The sequence below is a fragment of the Girardinichthys multiradiatus genome, chromosome 21, assembly GCF_021462225.1.
Source record: "Girardinichthys multiradiatus isolate DD_20200921_A chromosome 21, DD_fGirMul_XY1, whole genome shotgun sequence".
Classification (NCBI taxonomy): Eukaryota; Metazoa; Chordata; class Actinopteri; order Cyprinodontiformes; family Goodeidae; genus Girardinichthys; species Girardinichthys multiradiatus.
Genome location: NC_061813.1, coordinates 27337880 through 27361015, shown reverse-complemented (window position 1 = coordinate 27361015; position 23136 = coordinate 27337880). Strand labels below are relative to the sequence as shown.

The following is a 23136-nucleotide window of genomic DNA, read 5'->3' as shown; positions in this document are numbered from 1 at the left end:
TGCCTTACAGAAACCAGGCGCATCCATTCATCCGTAAAGGCATGCCGTCTCATAATGCAGCCAATACAGCTGGCAGAAATATGCTGATTTCGGTGTCAAAGCACATCAGCCTATTAAGAAACAAGGTGTAGAGCATTGCTGTTAATTTGACTTTGTTAGATTTTGTAGAATGTGTTAAAGTGATGCCAAGCTGTTACTTGCAGACACGTTAGGATGGAAATATGTTGTGGGAGCTGTCATGATAAAGACATGTATGTGCTTTATATTTCCTGCTGTATGTTTTAGAAACATGCTTATTTAAAATATGTGGTACTATAACCACATAAGGTAATATCAGTTTGCCATTGCTTTTGTGGATAATCAAAATGTATGAAATTCATCAGGAAACCACAACCTGCAGTTTTCCTCTAAAACCTTGTCTTGCTGCAGCCAATAAGAAGAGATGAGTTCATCCATCATTTACAAGTCATTTTAAAAGCAAGACATTAAAGTTAGCTTCCCTGAGTCTCCTGACATCCCTAAGAGCAACTTCAGCATAATGTGAAAACACAAGAAAATACAATCATTCTTAATGTCTGACTGGCCTGTGGCTGTATTTAAAATGTTATTCTACATCATTCTGGTGCAGATATAACTTTTAAATGTTCATGATATCTGTGTCTATGTTTGTTTGAATTGCATTTAATGTATATAAGTGGCTTAGTTGATCTCAAAAACCGTATTTCCATAATGGGGAGTTTTCATTGAAGTCAATGAAGTCACAGCCTCACTTCCGGTCTGCCATCTTGGGTGTCTCCGTATAACACTGCATACTTTTTCAACCATGGATAAGTATCTAGAGTCATTACAGCCTCCTGTTAGGGTCATGTACCTCAAGAAAACTGCAGTCATCAACAAGGTGGATCCATATGTACTGCTAGTTGGTTTGTTTAGCGCAAATCCAGATGAATGGCCGCACAACTATTTTTTCATAGCCACAACATTGGCAAAAATCCATAATAAGTTCAATATTGCCTTTTATTGGATAATTGCATAATAAGTATATGACTAGATAATACATTTACAGTATAACCTTAAAGGTGAATTGCAGCCAACATCTAGCTGGTCAAGGAGTGAGAGAGCAGCTTACTGAAGTAGGTCACAGCACTGAGTGCTGGGTGGCAGTGCTGAGTGCTGCCCAGCTCAGAATCAACTGATCAGCTCACGGTCTTAGCAGTCTACTTTCCAGAATATTATTACAATAAATGTAGATGAACATTATTTATTTACCTGTCAAAATGTGCACTGCACACTCAGGCGTAAGTGAGGTTCAAGCCGTCCAAATCCGCCTTGGATACCAGTCCGCCGCAGTCCAGATTGTGTACTCAGTGTTTTTGTTTTCTCACAATGATTTTCTATCACGGCTGGCAGACGATACACTGAACGTTGGTCTTGACCACCACGGGCAGCACAACCCCCAATTAAGCAAGTTTTCCCCATAGTTAAATTGAATGGTCTGGAGTTTTGCTTCACTGAACACGCTAAAACAACAAAAACAGGCTGCAGCTGCCACCCAAGATGGCAATCGCAAAGTGTGGGGCCACGTGACTGCAACGTCATGTGAAAACCCCTATTGCTTTTAGTTTTTTTCTGTCACAGGGCTGCATGGCGGCACAGTCGGTGTCACTGTTGTCATTCAGCAAGACAGTCCTGGGTTTAAATCCCTGCCTTAGCTCTGTCTGGGTTTGCATGTTCTCCCCATGCATGCATGTTTTCTCTCCGGGTACTCCAGCCTTCCTCTCACAGTCCAACAACATGCATGTTAGGTTAACTGGTCTTACTAAATTGGTCTTTGGTTTGAGTGTTTACCTCTGTGTTTACCTGTGATGGACTGGCGACCTTTCCAGCTCTCGACCAATAAGCGCTGGAGATATGCACCAGCTGCCCTGCGACCCTGTAGGATAAACAGGAATAGACGATGGAAGGATTTTTCTGTCACGTTTATTCTTTGGGTGTAAACGGGATCTCACAATAATAAACTGGTTTCGATATTTCTCATTAAGTGAAGTGTGACTTGGAAACCCTATTCACATGCTGTTAGTGTCTGGCTTTGTCTGGCACATTTTGACTGGAAGACAGGTGTGTTAAATCAGCAGATGCTGACTGGTACAAACTCTATGAAAGGGTGTAACTAAATCTTTTTGTGATGTGATTTTGCATAGACCTTTGAGGAAAAGAAAGGTAGGGAGCTTCAGTTGGGAATACAATATGGTGTTTTATCCATAAACTGCAATAAAAACATTTTTTGGACCAAAGGCTAAATTAAATTGTACCTGAAAACTGAAACCAAAAACTCATATGCATATAAAATTAGCCATGTTAATCAATTTAATTGGATTCATCATTAACAAAGAAGATGCGACAGTCCCCCTGCAATAAGCCTTATTGATTTCCCAGCTTGCTTTAAAGATTGTCTGTGGTAAGTCGATGTGGCTTTGCATTTTAATACCACATTTCTTATATGTTTTAGGGAGACTAAAGGCTCAAGGTTATGCAGAGAACATTAGAGGTGGAGTATACCACTGCAAAGCTACACAGCAGTTTATCAAGTGGTAGATAATGCAGGGAAAATCTATTCTTCATTGATCACAGGTGAAACCGTTGATGACATCAAGACAAAACTTGTGCTGTTTTGTTGATGCAGTTTTAATGAGCATAATGTAGATATTTGGATTGTATTTGTTATTTATTCAGTTTGCACTATTGCAGTTTAAGAATAAAATTACATTCATAGAATTACACAATAATCTACTGTATTATCAAGTTTGTGATCTTGTCTTATTTCTGTTATTTTTTGAAAAACGTTTTAAGATGCAAAATAAAAGTGTTCATTATATTATCATTACAGAAAAGCAGTTTAAGCTGAATAATTAGGTAATGGCTTGAACTATGGTTTATAACTATACAACATCAAGGTTAATCATGTCAGAAACATGCTTACCTGTATATTAGCCTAATCTTTTAATCCTAAGAGCAGATCTGACTGTGTACCTGCTGCGGTCACACAGAGAAACAAGTTTTTACATTTAAAATAGACAGCTCTGCATCATCTGGCTTTAACCTTTTGGGTTCTAGATGGCTATGTGTTAGGTTGCCCCTAAGCCAGTTTATACCCCCCCTTTCATACCCATGCTTTGCCATTTTGTACCCATAAACTTAACATTGCACATCATTTTCTTTCTCTTGGTTAAGTATTTCTTTAAAGAAAAAAATAAATTCTGAATTATTTCAACTTAACTGGACTGTTGAGCTATAAAATTGTTCATACCCCTGGGATATTTAGATTTTATAAAGGTTATTTTACCTAAATGCTTCTTCTGAGTGGAGTTAATATTAATGCTTTGTAGTGACACAGCCAGTGTCCCATCTTGTTTATAATGGGGAATTAATGGAGAGAGCTAAAGATTAGGGTGATTGCAAGGAGGTGTTCCAACTTTAAAGATTTGGTACTCATTACCAAAGATAAATCTTCAAAATATCAGTGAATACATGCAAATAACTCATAAGCAATAAAAAGAAGGGCTTGATTGACATAATGCCAAAACATTTTCCACTAATTATTGAGAAGGATATAAACACTTTTTGACATGCCATTTTTTAAAATTAAAGTTATTATTTTTCAAAATCAAGACTCCTTTTACACTTGTTTATCTTCTCAGGGATTCTTGTGTCATTTACTGGAATTTTGGGCTTAACTAAATATAATTTTCTGGGATTTTATATCATACACTATTTCCAATAGTTCTGGTTCTGATCCGTGTTAGGCCAGTTGATTCTTTTGGAATAAGGGAGATTATGACGACTGATCGAACTAAAAACAAAAATCTCCTTGCATCAGACTGAGTTTACTACAGAAAATGGCTTTAAAGTAATTGGTTTTCAAAGCGGCTGTGCTATCCAATGGCAGATAGCTTGTTTGTGTATCTGAAAACGCCAAACAAAATTGTAAAAGGACAAAGTGGTGAAGGGATAAAATGAAAACCAGTTATTTACATTGCACAGCTTTTTTCTTCTTTTTAGTTTTTGCTTTCATCCATCCATTGTCTATACCCACTTGTCCTTGAGAGGTCACAGGGGGCTGGTGTGTATCTCCAGTGGTCACTGGGCGAGAGGCGAGGTACACCCTGGACAGATCAGCAGTCCATCACAACTTTTATTTTGAAGCCACCAATTTTCTTTTTTGAAAGATTTGGTTTAAGTTCGGGCTATAATATATCTAGGTATGCAAAATTCGGTACTGCTTTGTATGCAGTCATTTAAAAACTTCTACAGATGTGATGTTGGCTCTGTAAAGTTTAAATTCATTATGTTGTTTTTTATGCGAAGGATGTGCTTCTGTAATTCTTTCCTATTCCTGTTCTTCTTCTTCTATTCCTGTTGCTATGATTATTCTTAGACTCCCATTTGGAGAACTCTTCTATTAAAATAGAATTAATTAATTCAAAGAAACATTGGTGACACTTCAATTAAAGCTTGGTTTATACTTTAGATTGATCAGGGAGCTAGCTACATCTAGATTTAGACTACATTGTTTTTAATATTCCTGAAAGTAATTATCCAATATATCTCATTTTGTGTTGTGTGTGTGGAAAAGCACTGGTGTTACAACGAATGTGATGTGTAGCAAAAAGCAAATTAGAGGCCTGTGTGAAAAGCTTGCCTCATTATTGGCTACTACTTCAGAGAGGCCTGTCAAGTTGTCTATGTGCAATATGGAGAGGTTTGACTCGACAGGTAGAGACACAAATAGGTCAGTCAGCTAAGATGGACATAAATTATAATACATGACCACAGCTGTTTTTGAGTGCTTGTCAGGGTTGGCCTTACCTGACACACAATAAACCCAACCGATGTACCTGTTAAAAGCTGCACTTTACTAGTAGCATTAAAAATCCACACAGATGTGCACTCTGTCAGCTGTACAGCATGTTTACTTTCATGTGTATGTGTTTACGCGTATGTGTTCCTCTCTGGAAAATAGCATATATAACCCAACATCGGTTTACAGCTTTAGTGCAGTGTAGCAGCCAGCTGTGCCACAGACGCACTGCCGTAAATAACCGTGAGGGCCTTTATATTTAGGTCACATTCCGTGTTTCAGCAACCGACAGACAGGATCTCTGTCTACTGAAATGAATACCTTTAGTTGGACACAGTCCTGCAGGAGCCCTACAAGAAGTGCATGTCTAACTGATATGAAGTCTTTACTTTGTGAGTTAATTATTTTGGTTGTGTTGTTGTTGTTGAGGGTCAAGATAACCACTGTTTTTCTATTTGTTTATTTCTCTACCCCCTGAGGTATAATCCTCTGTTCCAGTAGTGAGAATTAAATGGCCTTAATAATTTCGAAATTTTCATTTAATCAAGCAAGCAAGTAATAAATGGACCTCACTGTCTTACATTTTGACCCTACACCCTGTCCTCTAGTTACATAAAAGTATGGCTTGCATGCTTTTTATCCCTCTTACCCTCCCCTTTTTATTATAAAATCACAGTAATGCTAAGGCCCAGCCACACTGCTGTCGGTGTGTTACACTGGAGTGAATAGACTTTTATTTTTGTTTCATTATTTTTACTTGTACTCTGTTAAAAATGGTGAGGATTCAGTAAAAAGCCATCCTCAAATGAGCAAGAAAGTAGTTCAGCGGGTGCTGATGTGGATGCAGTTGTTTTTGTGACACGGTGAGAGGAAAAGGTCATTTATTACAGTTGCCACACACCTAATGCCCAGAAGCTATTTATTGGGTCAGATAGTTTGCCTTTAGAAGAACTGAAGGTATAGATGGAAAGTCCACAAGCCCAATTTATGTTTGTGGATGAAAGGGGTGTGCATGTATCCACACTGAGAAGTTGTACTGTAAACCTGAAATTATATGCACCATTTTACCTAATTCCTTTATCCAGTGTTCTGTAAAAGCCCTGGATTAAAAGGCTGAGACTGGGTAATTTTGTGAGCTTCTCTAACATAATTAAAACAACCCATCTACTGCCCTGGATGTATTGTATCTACAGGCTATTTCCTCAAAGGGTCATTTTGTATTGGATAAAAAAATGATGAATGGTCAGAGTATTTAACCAATCACAGACCTGCTTTTTTAATGAACACGTTTTGGATAAAGATTTTGTTGGCTTCTTTACTAGGCACACTTGTTTAATTTCCTTTTAACACAAACAGCAACTAAGCCAGTCACATAGTTGCAACTTACTGCATTTAGCCATCTAGACGTGGTGAAGATGACTTGCTGAAGTTTAAACTGATCATCAGAATTTGGAAGAAAGGGTATTTATGTGACTTTCAACACAACCTGTTAGTTGGTGCAAGATGGGCTGGTCTTAGTATTTTGAAAACTGCTGATCTACTGCCCCAGATTACTTTTTCCTTTACAATAATTTCTTGGGTTTCCAGAAAATGTTCTGTAAAACAAAAAATATCCAGTAAAAGATAATTTTGTGAATAAAATGCTTTGTTAATGTCAGAGGTCAAAGGACACTGGGCAGAATGGTTTGAGATAACAGAAATAACAGTAGTTAAAATAATCGCTCATTACAAACAAGGTATAGGGAATCTCACTTCTGAATGCACAACATGTCAGACCTATAAAAAGATGGGCTACGGTAGCAAAAGACCAAACTTGTCAGGTAAAAACAGCTAACTGATCCTATATTTCACACAGTCTCCTCAAAATTGATTAGGAGAGCAACTTTTTAAAGAGATTATTAAAACGGGGCCTGGACCAATGAGTCTTGGTTTTAAAGAAAAAGCAACATAAGTCAATCCAAACAAAAGGGAAAAAAGAAGAGAGAAAGGAAGAGAGATGGGGCAAAAAGTTGAAAGGGAAAGACAGAGAAAGAAAATATAACACCCTAGAGGTCTGCTTCTACACTTGAGGAATAACAGAAGGGAAAAAGAGAAAAAAACACAGGGACAAACAATAAACGCATATATAACAACAGCAACATTTCTGAAATGTACACGGTAGTAATTAATACAAGATATATTTAGAGCCCCCTCCCTGGGCTGCCACCTTACCGTGTTGGAAGGGTTTGAGTGTCCCTGGTAGGGTCACCCAGGGAAAACAGGTCCACGGTGAGCGATCAAACAAAGCGCAGCCCACAGACCCCTTATGATGATTGCCACAAATGGAAAGAGTGTTCCCTCACCCAGAGGCGGGTCCCTGGGGCCCCACTCTGGAGCCAGGCCAGGAGGTGGGGCATGCTTGCTGAGCTTTCACCCATGGAGCCTGGCTAGGCACAGCCCAAAGAGGAAATGTGGGTCCCCCTTCCGATGGGCTCACCACCCATGAGAGGGGCCAAAGGGATCGGATGCAATGTGTTATGCGTGGCGGACGAAGGCGGAGACCTTGGCGGTCTGATCCTGGGCTGCAGAAGCTGGCTCATGGGACGTGGAATGTCACCTCTCTGGTGGGGAAGGAGCCTGAGTTGGTGTGCGAGGTAGAGAGGTTCCAGCTAGAAATAGTCGGGCTCACCTTGATGCATTGCTCTGGAACCAGTCTCCTTGAGAGGGGATGGACACTCTTCCACTCTGGAGTTGCCCCTGGTGAGAGGTGCCGAGCTGGGGTGGGCATACCTGTTGCCCCCCATCTCGGTGCCTGAACGTTGGGGTTCACTCCGGTGAACGAGAGGGTGGCCTCCGTCCACATACGGGTGGGGGGACGGGTTCTGACTGTTGTTTGTGCTTATGCACCAAATAGCAGTTAAGACTGCCCACCCTTTTTGAAGTCCCTGGAGGGGGTGTTGGAGAGTGCCCCTCCGGGGGACTCCCTTGTTCTGCTGGGGTACTTCAACGCTCACATTGGCAATGACAGTGAGACCTGGAGGGGTGTGGTTGAGAGGAATGGCCCTCCCATTCTGAACCCGAGTAGTATTTTGTTATTGGACGTCTGTGCTCGTCATGGATTGTCCATAACTAACACCATGTTCAAGCATAAGGGTTTCCATATGTGCTCTTGGCACCAGGACATATGGAAACCCTTATGCTTGAACATGAGGGTTTCCATATGTGCTCTTGGCACCAGGATACCCTAGGCCGCAGTCATCTGATCTGCAGCCACATGTCTTGGACACTCGGGTGAAGAGGGGAGCGGAGCTTTCCACTGACCACTACCTGGTGGTGAGCTGGCTCCGATGGTGGAGGAGGATGCCGGTCAGACCTGGCAGACCCAAACGAATCTCGAGGGAATCTGCTGGGAACGCCTGGCTAAGTCTCCTGGGAGGCGGAGCTTCAACTCCCACCTCTGGGAGAGCTTCAAACACGTTCAGGGGGAGGTGGGGGACATAGGATCTAAGTGGGCCATGTTCCACGCCTCCATTGCCAAGGCAGCTTACCGGAGCTGTGGTCACAAGGTTGTGGGTGCTTGCCATGGCGGCAATCCCCGAACCCGCTGGTGGATACCGGAGGTGAGAGATGCTGTCAGGCTGAAGAAGGAGTCCTATCGGGTCTTTTTGGCCTGTGGGACTCTGGAAATAGCTGATAGGTACCAGCAGTCCAAGCGGCATGCGGGTCAGGTGGTTGCTGAGGCAAAAACCCAGGCATAGGAGGAGTTCGGAGAGGCCATGGAAAATGACTTCCGTACGGCTTCAAGGCGATTCTGGTCCACCATCTAGCATCTCACGGGACACCACCAACATTGGGGGGGTGGGGGGGGGCAGTTCCACTGGATTGGCAGACTGGGGTGGTGGTCCCCATATTCAAAAAGGGAGACCATAGAGTGTGTTCCAACAGTAGGGGAGTCACCCTCTTAAGCCTCCCTGGTAAGATTCTGGAGAGGAGGGTCCGTCGGATAGTCGAACCGCAGATTCAGGAAGACCAGTGTGGTTTTCGCCCTGGCCGTGGAACACTGGACCAGCTGTACACCCTCAGCAGGGTCCTGGATGGTGCATGGGAGTTCGCCCAACCAGAACATGTGCTTTGTGAACTTGGAGAAGGCGTTCGACCGTGTCCCTCGGGGAATCCTGTGGGGGGTACTCTGGGAGCATGGGGTACCAGGCCCTTTGATACGGGCTGTTAGGTCCCTTTATGACCGGTGTCAGAGCTGGGTCCGCATTGCTGGCAGTAAGTCGGACTCATTTCCGGTGAGAGTTAGACTCCACCAATTCTGTTCATAACTTTTATGGACAGAATTCCTAGGCGCAGCCAAGGTGTTGAGGGGATTCATTTTGATGGCCTTAGGATTGTCTCTGCTGATGATGTGGTCCTATTGGCTTCATTCCCCCCACCCACACACACACACCAAAGACGTGTGAAAATGTGTGAAAATGGTTATGAGAGTGTCTAAATTGTACAATAAAATTGGGGTCCAGGCTGCGATGAGACCGTGGAGATGGAAAACCCTCCCTACAGCCCAATGGCCGCACCCCAAGGCCCTACATGAGTGGTAGTGTGATGGAGCAGGCAGAATAAAGTGTCCGGGGAAGTGGTTGGAAGCACTGGGGGTCAAAATGCTCTCTCAGAGACCCAGCTCCCCAGCTGACCCAAATAGGCACCACTGTTCACCAAGATCCACCAAGGGTGGGGGAGGCACCAGCACATCCAACCCAGGGCCAATGGCAGCAGCACCGAGCCCCGCTGAGCCGACGGCTAGGTACAGGCACCAAGAACTGACCACAACCAGGACCAACATCCCAACCCTACCAGAACTGCCCAAACCCTCTAACCACGATCCCCAACCCTTACACCCAGCCTACTGACAGAAGAAGTCGCCAAACCCCAACAAAGAGGAGCCATCTGGAAGGACATAGCATCGACCAACAGCATGGCCCCACCCGAGCAACAAAAAGCTGACCAGCAGGCCCAGCGCAATAGCCACAACAAGAATACACTGTGCAAATGAGGGCACACGACCAACACACTAAAATACACCGAAATACCCCCGGACCCAAGCCGCAGAAAAAATCCAGTCACCGGACGTAACAGCACCCTCCAGTTGGCAGTGAAAACCACCAGCCCCAAGCACACGCCACCCACCAGGAACCACCCAGCAGACAAGCCAACCCCACCCCAGTACCATACAAAGAAACCAGATGCAAAGCCAGCCACGTCTCTTGTATATTTGGCAATCTGTAGCATTTTTAAGATAATACACGGGGTTTCCAAAGAAATGTAGAAATGGAGGAGTCCAGAGATCCACAACTGTCAGATGATGGTTTCTTTGGGATCATTTAGAATAAGTAATTGATTCTTTGCAAGACCGTGAGTTTTATTGAAACAACCCTTCACATGAGGGATATAAGTAGAGACCATCTGGCAAGATCATCTTTCACTTTTTTTAATAGCGGGATGTGGTTTAGTTTTGTTACATCTGTCAATTTAGGAGAAACGATACCTAAATATGTAACATTCCCTGACTGCAGCTGTGTATTAAGGGAATTGTGGAAAGAACAATTAACTGGAGATTGCAAATTATAGAATACTGTATGTATCAACCCAATTACCTGAGAGGGAGAGAGAGAAGTTTGTGAACGCTTGAGAAAAGTAGCACATCATCTGCATGAAGACTGATTTTATGTTTGATGCTCATGCATTTTATGTCTTTAATATCTTTAGTTTGCTTGATTGCTGCTGCTAGTGGTTCAATAATAATGTATGATATTCATATTCAGTTTATGAAAGAGTTTCCAAAACCAAATTTCCAAAAGGTTACAAACAAGAATTTCCAGTTAACTCTAGCAAATACTTTTTCCGCATCTAGAGACAATATATTACTTTCAATGTTTTTACTGTAGGAATTGTCTATTAATGAAGTTATCTGCATGAATTTGTGGATGAATGCCTCCCATTTTATAAAACCAGTTTGGTTGGGATGTATTATGAAAGGAGTTACCTTCTCTCATCTTTTTGCAAGTGCTTTACATATTATTTTATGGTCAATGTGAATGCAATTACAGTTGGGTCCCTTATTATCAGTGTCAGGAGCTGCCCAGGGGCCCTTTAAAATGTTTAACCTGCTATACCCATTCCCAAGTCTTTTTCTTTTGTTAAGTTACATAGACGCATCTCCTGACCATGGCCTTGAACAAATATAGCACACACTTGTTTATATCTGTCATTTTTCTTGATTAATTCAAGCCAAACACAAACAAAATGTACACTGAAACTCTAGGACATATACGGGTGTTAGTTGCATCGTAGCATGTAGCTACTGTATTTATGGTTCTTCCATGTGAGGTTTTAAACAACAAAGATAAAATACTGACTGAGAAAAAGGCTCAACATCAAGATTTTTCATCTACTAATTGATGCTATAAAAAACTTTCTTCAAAAGGAAGCAGTCATTATAATGTTCTTTGAATTTGTAAAAATATTTCAGATACATATTTGTCATTAGTTCTTAAATAGAAGGCAGCTTGATTGCTATTTCTTGAAGGTATTTCACCTCTCTGCTGGTCATTTGAAGCAGTCTTTTAGATGAGAGGTGAAACCTCTTCAAGAAACAAGAGGCCTAGTTGCCTTCTGTTATAGCATTTAGAAATGTCATGGATGATAGAGAGCCAACACCAACATATTTATAACTCTCTTTTCTGTCTCTCTCTTCCTGTTTGTCTGTTTTTTCTTTTGTTTTTTTTATGGCTGCGTGATGCTTTTGTAGAGATAGATTTGGGGCCTGTGCAGTCTTTCTGCAGGAGCAGTTGGGAGCGCAAGCCAACCCAGCAACTATGACCATGAAAGGCCTGTCCAGCAGCCGCAGTCACCACACAGTGACCTGCGACCCGTCTTATGACTCTATGATTCTGGGGCATGCCGATCGCCGATCCTACTTCCTTAACCCAGGGGAGGCTCATCCAGCTGAAAACCCCTGCTATACCCAGCGGAGCACTTTTCAGACTGAGTGCAGTGCCTATCCGGACCTGACCAGCTGCACTTTTCCTCGCAGACATTATAGCTCCCACCATGAGTTGAAGGAAGAGTGCGGCGCTGTGGTGCCTTACACCGGGCCTACAGGGAGCTGTAAGGGAAGTGGAGGGAACAATAACCGAATACCGTCAAACTTGCTTGAGCAGTTTGAGACCCAGGCTCCACTGAGACGTGAAGGTTACCACACGCTACAATACAAGCATACAGCATTGGAGCACCAACGCAGTGACAGCCCTGGTCGAATTCGCCACCTGGTGCATTCTGTGCAGAAGCTTTTCACCAAGTCCCACTCTCTGGAGGGGCCCTCGGGCTCTGGAGGAGGTGGGAGTGGAAAGCTGAATGGCAGCAAATCCAGTCCAGACGATCCTCCCTCATGCTCTGGCACCCTAAAGCACAGCAAGCGCAGTAAGAGCAAAGACCGCTCCAGGTCAGAACCTAAGATGCGTACCTCTACATCAGGGTACTGGAGCTCGGATGACACGCTCGACAAAGAGATGTGTCTCTACCATCACCAACAGGGGGGTGGTGTTGGTTCTAATCCCTCAGGAGTCATGACTATTGGACGTCATCCAGACAAATCTCAGTCACAGTACTTCATGGAGTCCTACAACACCATCAGCGGCCAGTCACTTAAGACGTCACGCAGCAACAATGACGTGAAGTGCTCGGCATGCTCAGGTGGCAGCAGTGGAGGTCTTCCTCTTATGAGTACTCTCGATGGACAACTCCAGCTTAAGAAGAGCTCATGGTCCTCTACACTGACAGTGAGCAGAGCGAGGGAGGTGTACCAAAAGGCCTCCGTCAATCTAGATAAAGCTCTCGTCAAAGCTGAGCAGGGACGCACTTGCCATTTCCTACAGGTAGGACTGTCGTATAAGCCCCACATCTTGCATGCCATGCTTCATAGATCATCTGGGCCAGCTGCTACTCCATGCATGTGTTTTTTATTCCCGCATGAATATGCATTTGTTTATTCATGTCTGTCTGTAGGAGTTGAATGATTGATTCATCCTGTCAAACCTTGATCATTTGTCTTGTGTTGTTATCCTTTGTATATTCATAAATCATTCTTGAAAAACCATACCATGGCATCTCCTATTTTGTGTTTGTGTGCACTAAATTTTATTATGTGTAGGTTGCTATGGGTTAATACTTTGACATTTCTTTGGTAAAACAATTATCCAGTACTCTTCCATTGCGTAATTCAACAAGCCCAAACAGTCTCTCACAGTCAGTGTCTTTTTTACAGTATGTAGTACAGTGAAGAAGATTTAGAGCATCTGAGTGAGTGGCACACTTTCCCTTCGAAGTACATTTATTTTGCTGTCAAGATTGTGCTTGGTCTGGTTATAGCAGCAGTCAGGAGAATGTGTGTTTCAGTCAGTGTGGTGCCACTGTAAGATCAGAGAGAGCAAGAGTTCAGCAGACAGAAAGGGAAAGAAAACTGCCCCAGTCCCCAAGCTCAGTGGTCACACAACACAGAGAAGCATGCATACTAACCCTGCACTGTTGCAGGGTCACGCATGTTTTTTTCTGGTTATGGAAGAATTTTCCATATTTTCAGTACCTTGCAAAAGTAATCACACCCCTGAAATGTGTTTTAATCTGATTTTGTTTAATAGCCATTAAATTCAATTTTTGTGCATATGTGTGAAGTAAATGGTAATTGCTAATGTGTTTTAAATTAAAAACATTTGCATTTTTATTCAGAGCCCATGAGTCAATACTTTGTGGACACAGTTAACTACAACAGTTGCTAGTCTATGGGGTTTTCCCTACCAGCTTTAAACATCTAGAGAATTATTTATTTTCCCATTTTTCTTGCAGAATAGTTCAAGCTCAGATTGGAGCTCAACTAAATATGCTCTTGACTTAAATATTCCATTGTAGCTTCAGCTGTACTTTTATGGTTGTTTCCCTCTTGGAAGGTTAACATTCATCCCAGCCTGAATCATTTTGAAGTGTTTACCCTTTCTTTCCTCCAGGATTATCTATCTTCCAATCAACCCTTACCTTAAGATGGTCTTAAGTGTGATGCTGCCATCACTGTTTTACTGTAGACATAGTGAATTCAGGGTGATGTGCAGTGTTTTCCACCACGCATATCTATAAGATTTTTTATTGATTTCTTTCAACAACAGCTACCTTATTGCCTCTACTCTTCTGTAGAGGCCAGATTTGTGAAGTGCACAACTGGTTGTCCTGTCAACAGATTCTGCAGCTCATCCAGAGTAACCATGGGCCACTAGAGTGCTTCTCTGATTGATAATCGTCTTGCCCGGTCTGTCAGTTTAGGTGGATGGCCAGGTCTATATAGGTAAACAGTTGTCACACTCTTTCCATTTTTAAAACTTAAGATATTATTTTAAACTCTAACCCTGCCCACATTTCACAACTTTTTCGCTGACCTGTCTGTAATGTTTGTTAGTCTTTATGATGCTGTTAATTCACTAACGTCCTGTGACAGACCTTTGAGGCCTCCACAGCTATGTTTATACTGAGATTAAATTATGAGCAGGATGACTATAATGACTGAGGTGACTTAAGAAAGCAATTTGCTGCACTAGATTTTATTTTGAGGTTTTCCAAGAAAAGGGGCGTAAGCACACCACAATGCGAAAAGTTTTCCAGGCACTTTGTATTGTGGAGTAGGTTAAAAATAAATCCTTGAATAATGTTAACGAGAAACTGTCGAAAAAGGCAGAGAGTCAAAGTGCATAGTTTGTGCCTGTATGTGTGCACGTACACTACAAGAAAAACGACAAAGTAAATAAGGGGAGCAGAGGAAAGCATGAGTGAAAAGGGCAGAATTGGGGAAAGCACAAGGCAGTGTGTTCTGTCTGGCCATGCATTTTAACATCCTGGAAAGCCGATCAAGGAAGGATGTTGTCACTGCAACGAGGCAACAATTCTGTCAGGCAGAAAAAGCTTTGTTTTTGTGTCTTCAAAGTGAATCTAGGCACTTAGTAGGAGCCTCAAATGTTTACTGAAGGTGTTGTTATTTTTGTGTTTAAATGGCATCCTGCAAGCTAGTGTGTGCAAGAAAATTTTCATGCAACATCTTGCAAATGCTATATGCTGTGAAGCAGATGTAAAGAAAATATGTATATAATTTAAGCATGGCTTTATTTCACGCACCTCTTTTGGTGGTAATCCAATCCCGTTCTTTACCACTCAGTAGTTGCCCCTGACATTAAGGTCAGCTTGGTTTCCTAGCTACGCAGCCGTCCGTTGAATGATTCCCCTGCACTTTTTTTCTCACTCTGTATCTCATTTCTTTCACTTCGGAGCTGGTGCTCTAAAAGCCACTCACATTGGGAGTGTGGTAGTTGTGCCGAACAAAACCCCCTTTGTTTTTCCCCTTTTCTTTCCATCTCTGCTGTCTTTGACTCACCCTCTTTTAGATTATACCAGCAAGGAGATGGGTTTTCCTTTTATTTTTCTTACCTTCATTAGTGAGTGTGAAAAGCCAGGAGAGCAGACAGAGGCCAGGGTTTACAGCGGTATTCTGTCCAAACGATTAATTTTCCCACGTTTGATATGCAGCATGCATCATGGGACTCACAAAAGAAGGCAATCGGCATTGTGAGGTTAATGGTAGGATCAAGACAAGTTTGAAATATATTGTGGTCTTGTTGGATCCATTTGTGGATCCGCTTGTGGGAAGAATGTTTTTCTTTCTTCTTTAACTAATCTCACCTCATCTTTGCAGGTGCCTCAGGATGACTGGAGTGGATTCTCTCCACTGGGGAAGGATGGCGAGATCCCTTGCCGGCGAATGCGTAGTGGCAGCTACATCAAGGCCATGGCAGAGGAGGATAGTGGCGACTCAGATTGCAGCCCCAAACCCTCTCCCAAGGTCCAGGCACGGCGAGCCAGCTACCTGAAGGCCACACAGCCTTCTCTTACGGAAATGACGACGCTCAAGTGAGTGTATGCTATGAATTACTTTTGGGAGGGCTGTTTTTGTTTTCACTCAAGAATGTTTTGGGATGTCATTTGCAAGGGTGGTGAACACATGTGGGACCAAGAGGAGAATGCACCCGACCCAACCTTTGTCACATCCCCTCTTAAACCTCGAAGCTAACGTAAAACCGGAACGGGGGAGGAATTGTACTTTTCTTTTCTGTGTTCATTGCTCTATGTTCTCTTAGTTAAACATAGACATGTGTGTTGTCCTTTAATACGTCAGATTCTTGGATAAAAAATGATATAAACCACTTCTACGAACACCAAACACAGTTAAAACTACAAGCAGTTGATCAGAAAATCCACAGAATGCCGTCACCGCGAATCTTGGTCTCAGCTCCCCACTGTTTCTACATACACAAACAGCATATCTGCAGACTGCTTAGACCTCACAGATTCTGATAATATAAGTTTTGTCACAATCCACCCAGGATTTACTCAAACAACACCCAACGAAGTCTAGAATTATCACTCACGATTGAAAAACATAATACAAAACCTTTCTTACCTTTGTAATTTTCTCTCCCAAATGTATAATCCTTTGTTTCGTTTTAATTTTTATTGGGTAACTACAGGGGTTGGACAATGAAACTGAAACACCTGTCATTTTAGTGTGGGAGGTTTCATGGCTAAATTGGACCAGCCTGGTAGCCAGTCTTCATTGATTGCACATTGCACCAGTAAGAGCAGAGTGTGAAGGTTCAATTGGCAGCGTAAGAGCACAGTTTTGCTCAAAATATTGAAATGCACACAACATTAAGGGGGACATACCAGAATTCAAAAGAGGACAAATTGTTGGTGCACGTCTTGCTGGTACATCTGTTACCAAGACAGCAAGTCTTTGTGATGTATCAAGAGTCACGGTATCCAGGGTAATGTCAGCATACCAGCAAGAAGGACGAACCACATCCAACAGGATTAACTGTGGACACAAGAGGAAGCTGCCTGAAAGGGATGTTCGGGTGCTAACCTGGATTGTATCCAAAAAACATAAAACCACGGCTGCCCAAATCACGGCAGAATTAAATGTGCATCTCAATTCTCCTGTTTCCACCAGAACTGTCCGTCGGGAGCTCCATAGGGTCAATATACACTGCCGGGCTGCTATAGCCAAACCTTTGGTCAATCATGCCAATGCCAAATGTCGGTTTCAATGGTGCAAGGAGCACAAATATTGGGCTGTGGACAATGTGAAACATGTATTTTTCTCTGATGAGTCCACATTTACTGTTTTCCCCACATCCGGGAGAGTTACGGTGTGGAGAAGCCCCAAAGAAGCGTACCACCCAGACTGTTGCATGCCCAGAGTGAAGCATGGGGGTGGATCAGTGATGGTTTGGGCTGCCATATCATGGCATTCCCTTGGCCCAATACTTGTGCTAGATGGACGCGTCACTGCCAAGGACTACCGAACCATTCTTGAGGACCATGTGCATCTAATGGTTCAAACATTGTATCCTGAAGGCGGTGCCGTGTATCAGGATGACAATGCACCAATACATGCAAGGCTGGTGAAAGATTGGTTTGATGAACATGAAAGTGAAGCTGACCATCTCCCATGGCCTGCACAGTCACCAGATCTAAATATTATTGAGCCACTTTGGGGTGTTTTGGAGGAGCGAGTCAGGAAACGTTTTCCTCCACCAGTATCACATAGTGACCTGGCCACTATCCTGCAAGAAAAATGGCTTAAAATCCCTCTGACCACTGTGCAGGACTTGTATATGTCATTCCCAAGACAAATTGACGCTGTATTGGCCGCAAAAGGAGGCCCTACACCATACTAATAAATGATTGTGGTCCAAAACCAGGTGTTTCAGTTTCATTGTCCAACCCATGTACATCTCCCAGTGTGCTTTCCAAACAAACGTAGCACATTTCCTGCTTCCTGGATGCGGATACACGGACGTGATTGGAAGAACATAACAGCCACTCAGTCTGCGTCACTGGTCATCGTCTTTTTTGTGGTGATTACTGGGACTGATGTCAATGTGTTTGGTATAATCTGATTCTACTGGCTCTACAGAATAAAAGGAGGGGTCGTTTGTGCAAATCGGACCAACCAAACTCGAGGTATAGCTCTGCGTGAAACTGCCTATCAGGGAACATGCAGCAGTTGGTGCGAAAGAGAGTAGTTTCCCAGTGTTTTACTAAAAATGGAAAATGAACATCGGCAATTTAAATGAACAATATGTTAGAAGAAACCATTTTAGACATGTCAAAAAGGTTTGGAAATTAAAAAAATGTTTGTTGTAAATGGTGCCATCATGTGCCATACTGTGCCAATGGGCAAACGCCTAGGTATGTCTTTACTAAAAGCTCTTTCAGTTTGCTTTAGTTTACCTCAGCTACATTAATTTTTCCACAGGTAATGTCCACAATTGGATTTAGAGTTTCAAAAGTTTGTAGCCTTATTTATGATATTTCTAAAAGGTTTATATACTGTACAATTCAGAAAAACCTCTGGCTAGGGAAAAAATCTTATATAATATAAGCTTTTTATATGTGCTGCTCTAAAAAATGGAGAATCGTAAATATTCTGCACTGTAAGTGTAATCGCCCTGAAAAGGGGAATATTAAATAAATGAGTCACGGACACGTCTTTCCTCTGCTCAGGTGTATATTGACTGAAAAAAAGTGAAACATAGGTACATACAGGATAATAATTATATCCATAAACTTCAGTAGTTGTTTCACAAAATATTGTGGTACACAAATATGTCAGTAACAAGTGACAAAAAAAATTAAAATACAAAATAAACCAACTTGCTGTGATGTTATATTTCTGTATAGCTTCCTTTTCCAAAATACACACACTCAATAGTGCATGAATTAACTTCAAAATGTATGCAACATTCCTAACCTCATGTGCAAAGGTTGTCTACAGCTAGACATACTATGTGCTGCATCATTCACACGTGATCTGGACTAGCATTTTAGGCTGTGAGCTACCGGCTAACCGTGGTTAAATCTCATTTAATAATAGCAAAGTATGTAACTATAATTATAACAAAACAAACATCCTCAACTAGTCTATCAGTTAGTAAACCCACTCTCAACAGTACAGGTTGGTTTATGAGAAACTCATACCTGAAAAGGGGAATATTAAATAAATGAGTCACGGACACGTCTTTCCTCTGCTCAGGCGTAAATTGACTGAAGAAGAAGAAGTGCCGTGCTCTTTGTTATCGCTCACTAGCGCTTAACCCCCTCTGCTGGTCGCCCTTGGTTACTACATCTATTGACATCAATACTATTCATGTATGAACCGAAAAACTATACCTCTGGCTTACAATAAGCACATTTCAATGAAGTCAATACAACATTCAGGTATGAACACAGAGACTATTCTTCTGGCTTATAATAACCACATTTCAGTCCATCACATAAGCACTTGAAAATGACCTTTCTGTTTTTCTATGTTCTTGCCTGTATCAGTACAACCATTCATATTTTAAGGTTATTCTATCCTAATAAACCAACTTAGTTCTTATGAATATTTTAATGCATTTCTTAAGTCCTAGACAGTGGATCTTTATCTTCCACTGAATTGAGGTGTTTTACTTTACACTTCATATAAACAGAGAAAAAATGAGGACACAAGTTTTATTTTAAAGCATAGCGCTGTGACTGATTAGCTGTGTAATACTTGGAGATGAGAAAAACACAAGTGTATGCTCAGTCATTGTTACTGGTTGCACAAACATTAGCACACAAAGACACACAATCTTATATAAGAACGTGTGGAACAGCTTGGGGCCCCACTAATGACTAGAGCGAGGTGCTGGGAATGCCATCATCATTTGATACAATTCAGCGACACAGCCCCAAACTGCAGTGCTGCATGTTGGAGATAGCGAATGAGTCTGAAGCCGCTGACAACTTGTTTTCATACTTTGTGAGTCTTTGTCAGCTGGCTCAAGTCTTTTGCACCCTGGAATGATTGAATAATCAGCTTTGTTAGTCCATATGTTTCAGAAGGCAATCTGTGACCATTTTGTCCTTGGTGTGCTTGGAATTGGTTTCAAAAAGTTAGACAATGTGTTTATTCTGATCTGCTACTAAAGTCTTTTTACAGAAAAAAAAACTAAAGACTGTTACATTATTTGCAAAGTCAGGAATGGGAATTGAATGATTTGAAAAGACAACTACAGTTACCCTGTTATTTATGATCAGCTGTGAAAAATGTGTAAATGTCAATTGTTCTATAAAGAGACACTTTAGGAAGCCCTTGCCAGTCACTCTAAGGTGTTACAGGTTGGATCAAGCTTTTAAAATACCAAAGCTGAACTTATTGGTTCCACAACCAATCCTCTGTGAAATTAGGAAAAAATTAGCAGAATAAAGGCATCAATAGATTTTTGTTTTTTTACCTGATTCCTCTGTGCATCACCCACACCCACATGTGGAAGTCAAGTTGCTGTTATGAATTATTCACATGGATCTCTGAGGTTTGAAATACACAGTGTGACATATTTGGCTCAGTTGAAAGATATCAAATGTCTCCTGAGCCCAGAGGAATACAGTGGGACCAGGTGTTGAGAGACAGTCAGCTAAAAGTGCCAATTTGTACATTTCCTTTAAGTCTCCTGTTGCTGGTTCTTCTAAATACAGTCCACTCAGTTTTCATGCTAAATTATTTTGTATGCCTTCGAGAAATTTCAGTGCAAAGTAATGAAAAGCATATCGCTGATATGTTTATGTATATAAATGTACAAACTAAGGCCAGACTAATGTCCCTATCAGGACTTTTTGTCCCAAATACCTATTTGAGTGATTTAAGAATATTATTTGGATTCTTTAGATAAATAAATGTCATGAGCAGTTTTAAAGGCTCTGACACCACATGGTCTTCTTTAATATTGTGATTGTGTTGCACTTAACTGGTTCATGTCCTAAATGGAAGTTTTGCAGTACAGTTTTTTTTTTTCGAAAGATTTATCTGACTCAGTGGTGTAACATTAAAAACCTGTGTTAATCTATATTGATGTATATGAATCAGTCAATTTCATAATGTATAAACAAAATCTGTCAAAAAATTGTTTCCCTACAACTTTCTTTACTAATTTAAAGAAGCAAGATTTATTTCTCACCAATAAAAAATCATTACACCATAATTAAGAATTACAAGAAGAAACACTAGGAACTAGTCATTAGTGTAATCAAGGTTTCTATTTATTATTTATCACACTTAAATCTATTTTCTAATGATTTAATTAGCTAAAAAAAAACACAAAACATTCAGAGTTTTATTTGAGCTTATTGAGGTCTAACATTTTTCAACAGTATATTGGTCTCTCAGGAGTTTAGAAAAATGGCTGCATGGCCAAGTTCTTGGTTCTGATGCCTAAAAACAACAGTGGGGTTGGGGTGGGCATGAAATTTCACATTTCAGAAAAACACTTTTTATCCGTTAGCTTCTCAGACTAGAACTGCAATGATTTAACAGGAGGACAGAGTGCCTACTTTGTGGTCATGGCTCACCCAACCTACCGAATGACACCAGGTAGTATCCAGCTCCCACAGAACCATCTCTCGGCTCATTCAGGTGAAAGTTGAACAAAAACAAAAGTTACGAAATAAAGTTACCACTGTTTATCTAAGTCTTGGTGGAAAAACAGACAAACATCCTTTCAGGAACACGAAAAATGTTGTGCAAAGGGTACTATATAAACAACCGGATCACAACTGGAGATCAACACCAGTTCTCCAGTCAGTCCTCCGTCTGACCCGGTTGGGCGACCGGGTCGCGGGGGCAGCAGACTCAGCAGAGACGCCCAGACGTCCCTCTCTCCAGACACCTCCTCCAGCTCCTCCAGGGGGAGCCCAAGGCGTTCCCAGGCCAGCCGAGAGACATAGTCCCTCCAGCGTGTCCTGGGCCATCCCTTGGGCCTCCTCCTGGTGGGACGTGCCTGGAAGAACTCCCGAGGAAGGCGTCCAGGAGGCATCTGGTATAGATGCCCAAGCCACCTCAACTGGCTCCTCTCGATGTGGAGGAGCAGCGGCTCTACTCCGGGCCCCTCCCGGATGGCCGAGCTCCTCACCCTATCTCTAAGGGAGTGCCCGGCCACCCTACGGAGGAAGCTCATTTCAGCCGCTTGTATCCGGGATCTCGTTCTTTCGGTCATGACCCAAAGTTCATGGCCATAGGTGAGGGTAGGAACGTAGACCGACCGGTAAATAGAGAGCTTTGCTTTTCGGCTCAGCTCTCTCTTCACCACAACGGACCGGCACAGCGCCCCCATTACTGTGGCAGCCGCACCAATCTGTCTGTCGATCTCCCGCTCCATTCTTCCCTCACTCGTGAACAAGACCCCGAGATACTTAAACTCCTCCACTTGAGGCAGGAACTCCCCTCCAACCTGAAGAGGACAAGCCACCCTTTTCACACTCGGCTGCGAACCGCCACAGCGCATGCTGTAGGTCTTGGCTAGAGGGGGCCAGCAAGACCACGTCATCCGCAAAAAGGATGGCCCCTAATAAAGGGCCCCCGATTCCATACTCCTGGAGCACCCCCCACAGGGCATCACGAGGGACACAGTCGAATGCCTTCTCCAGGTCCACAAAACGCATGTGAACCAGTTGGGCAAACTCCCATGAACCCTCGAGCACCCTGTAGAGTGTATAGAGCTGGTCCAGTGTTCTACGGCCGGGACAAAAACCACACTGCTCCTCCTGAAGCCGAGGTTCGACTATCAGTCGGACTCTCCTCCCCAATACCCTGGCGTAGGCCTTACCAGGGAGGCTGAGGAGTGTGATCCCCCTGTAGTTGGAACACACCCTCCGGTCACCCTACTTATGAAGGGGGACCACCACCCCAGTCTGCCAGTCCAGAGGCACTGGCCCCGACCACCACGCAATGTTGAAGAGGCGTGTCAACCATGACAGCCCTACAACATCCAGAGACTTGAGGTACTCAGGGCGGATTTCATCCACCCCCGAAGCCTTGCTACCGCGGAGCTTTTTAACCACCTCGGTGACTTCAGCCTGGGTGGTGAAAGAGTCCAACCCCGAATCCCCAGCCTCTGTTTCCACCACAGAATGCGTGATGGCAGGATCGAGGAGATCCTCGAAGTACTCCTCAGTCGAGGTCAGCAGTCTCCCACCCCCACTATAAACAGTGTTGGCGAAGCACTGCTTCCCCCTCCAGAGGCGGCGGATGGTTTGCCAGAATCGCTTCGAGGCCAACCGGTAGTCCTTCTCCATGGCCTCACCGAACTCCTCCCAGGCACGAGTTTTTGCCTCTGCCACAGTCC

The 23136-nt window shown here is 42.8% G+C and overlaps 1 protein-coding gene across 2 annotated transcripts in view; it reads left to right on the top strand.

Moving 5' to 3' along the window:
• Window positions 1-23136, top strand: part of dlgap1b (discs, large (Drosophila) homolog-associated protein 1b) — a 157809-nt gene that overhangs the window by 82775 nt on the left and 51898 nt on the right. For both annotated transcript variants that reach the window (XM_047349694.1, XM_047349695.1), the window contains exons 3-4: window positions 11646-12771; window positions 15624-15838. In XM_047349694.1, the coding sequence (XP_047205650.1) occupies window positions 11713-12771; window positions 15624-15838 (1274 nt within the window). In that variant the 5' untranslated portion in view covers window positions 11646-11712. The remainder of the gene's footprint in view (window positions 1-11645; window positions 12772-15623; window positions 15839-23136) is intronic.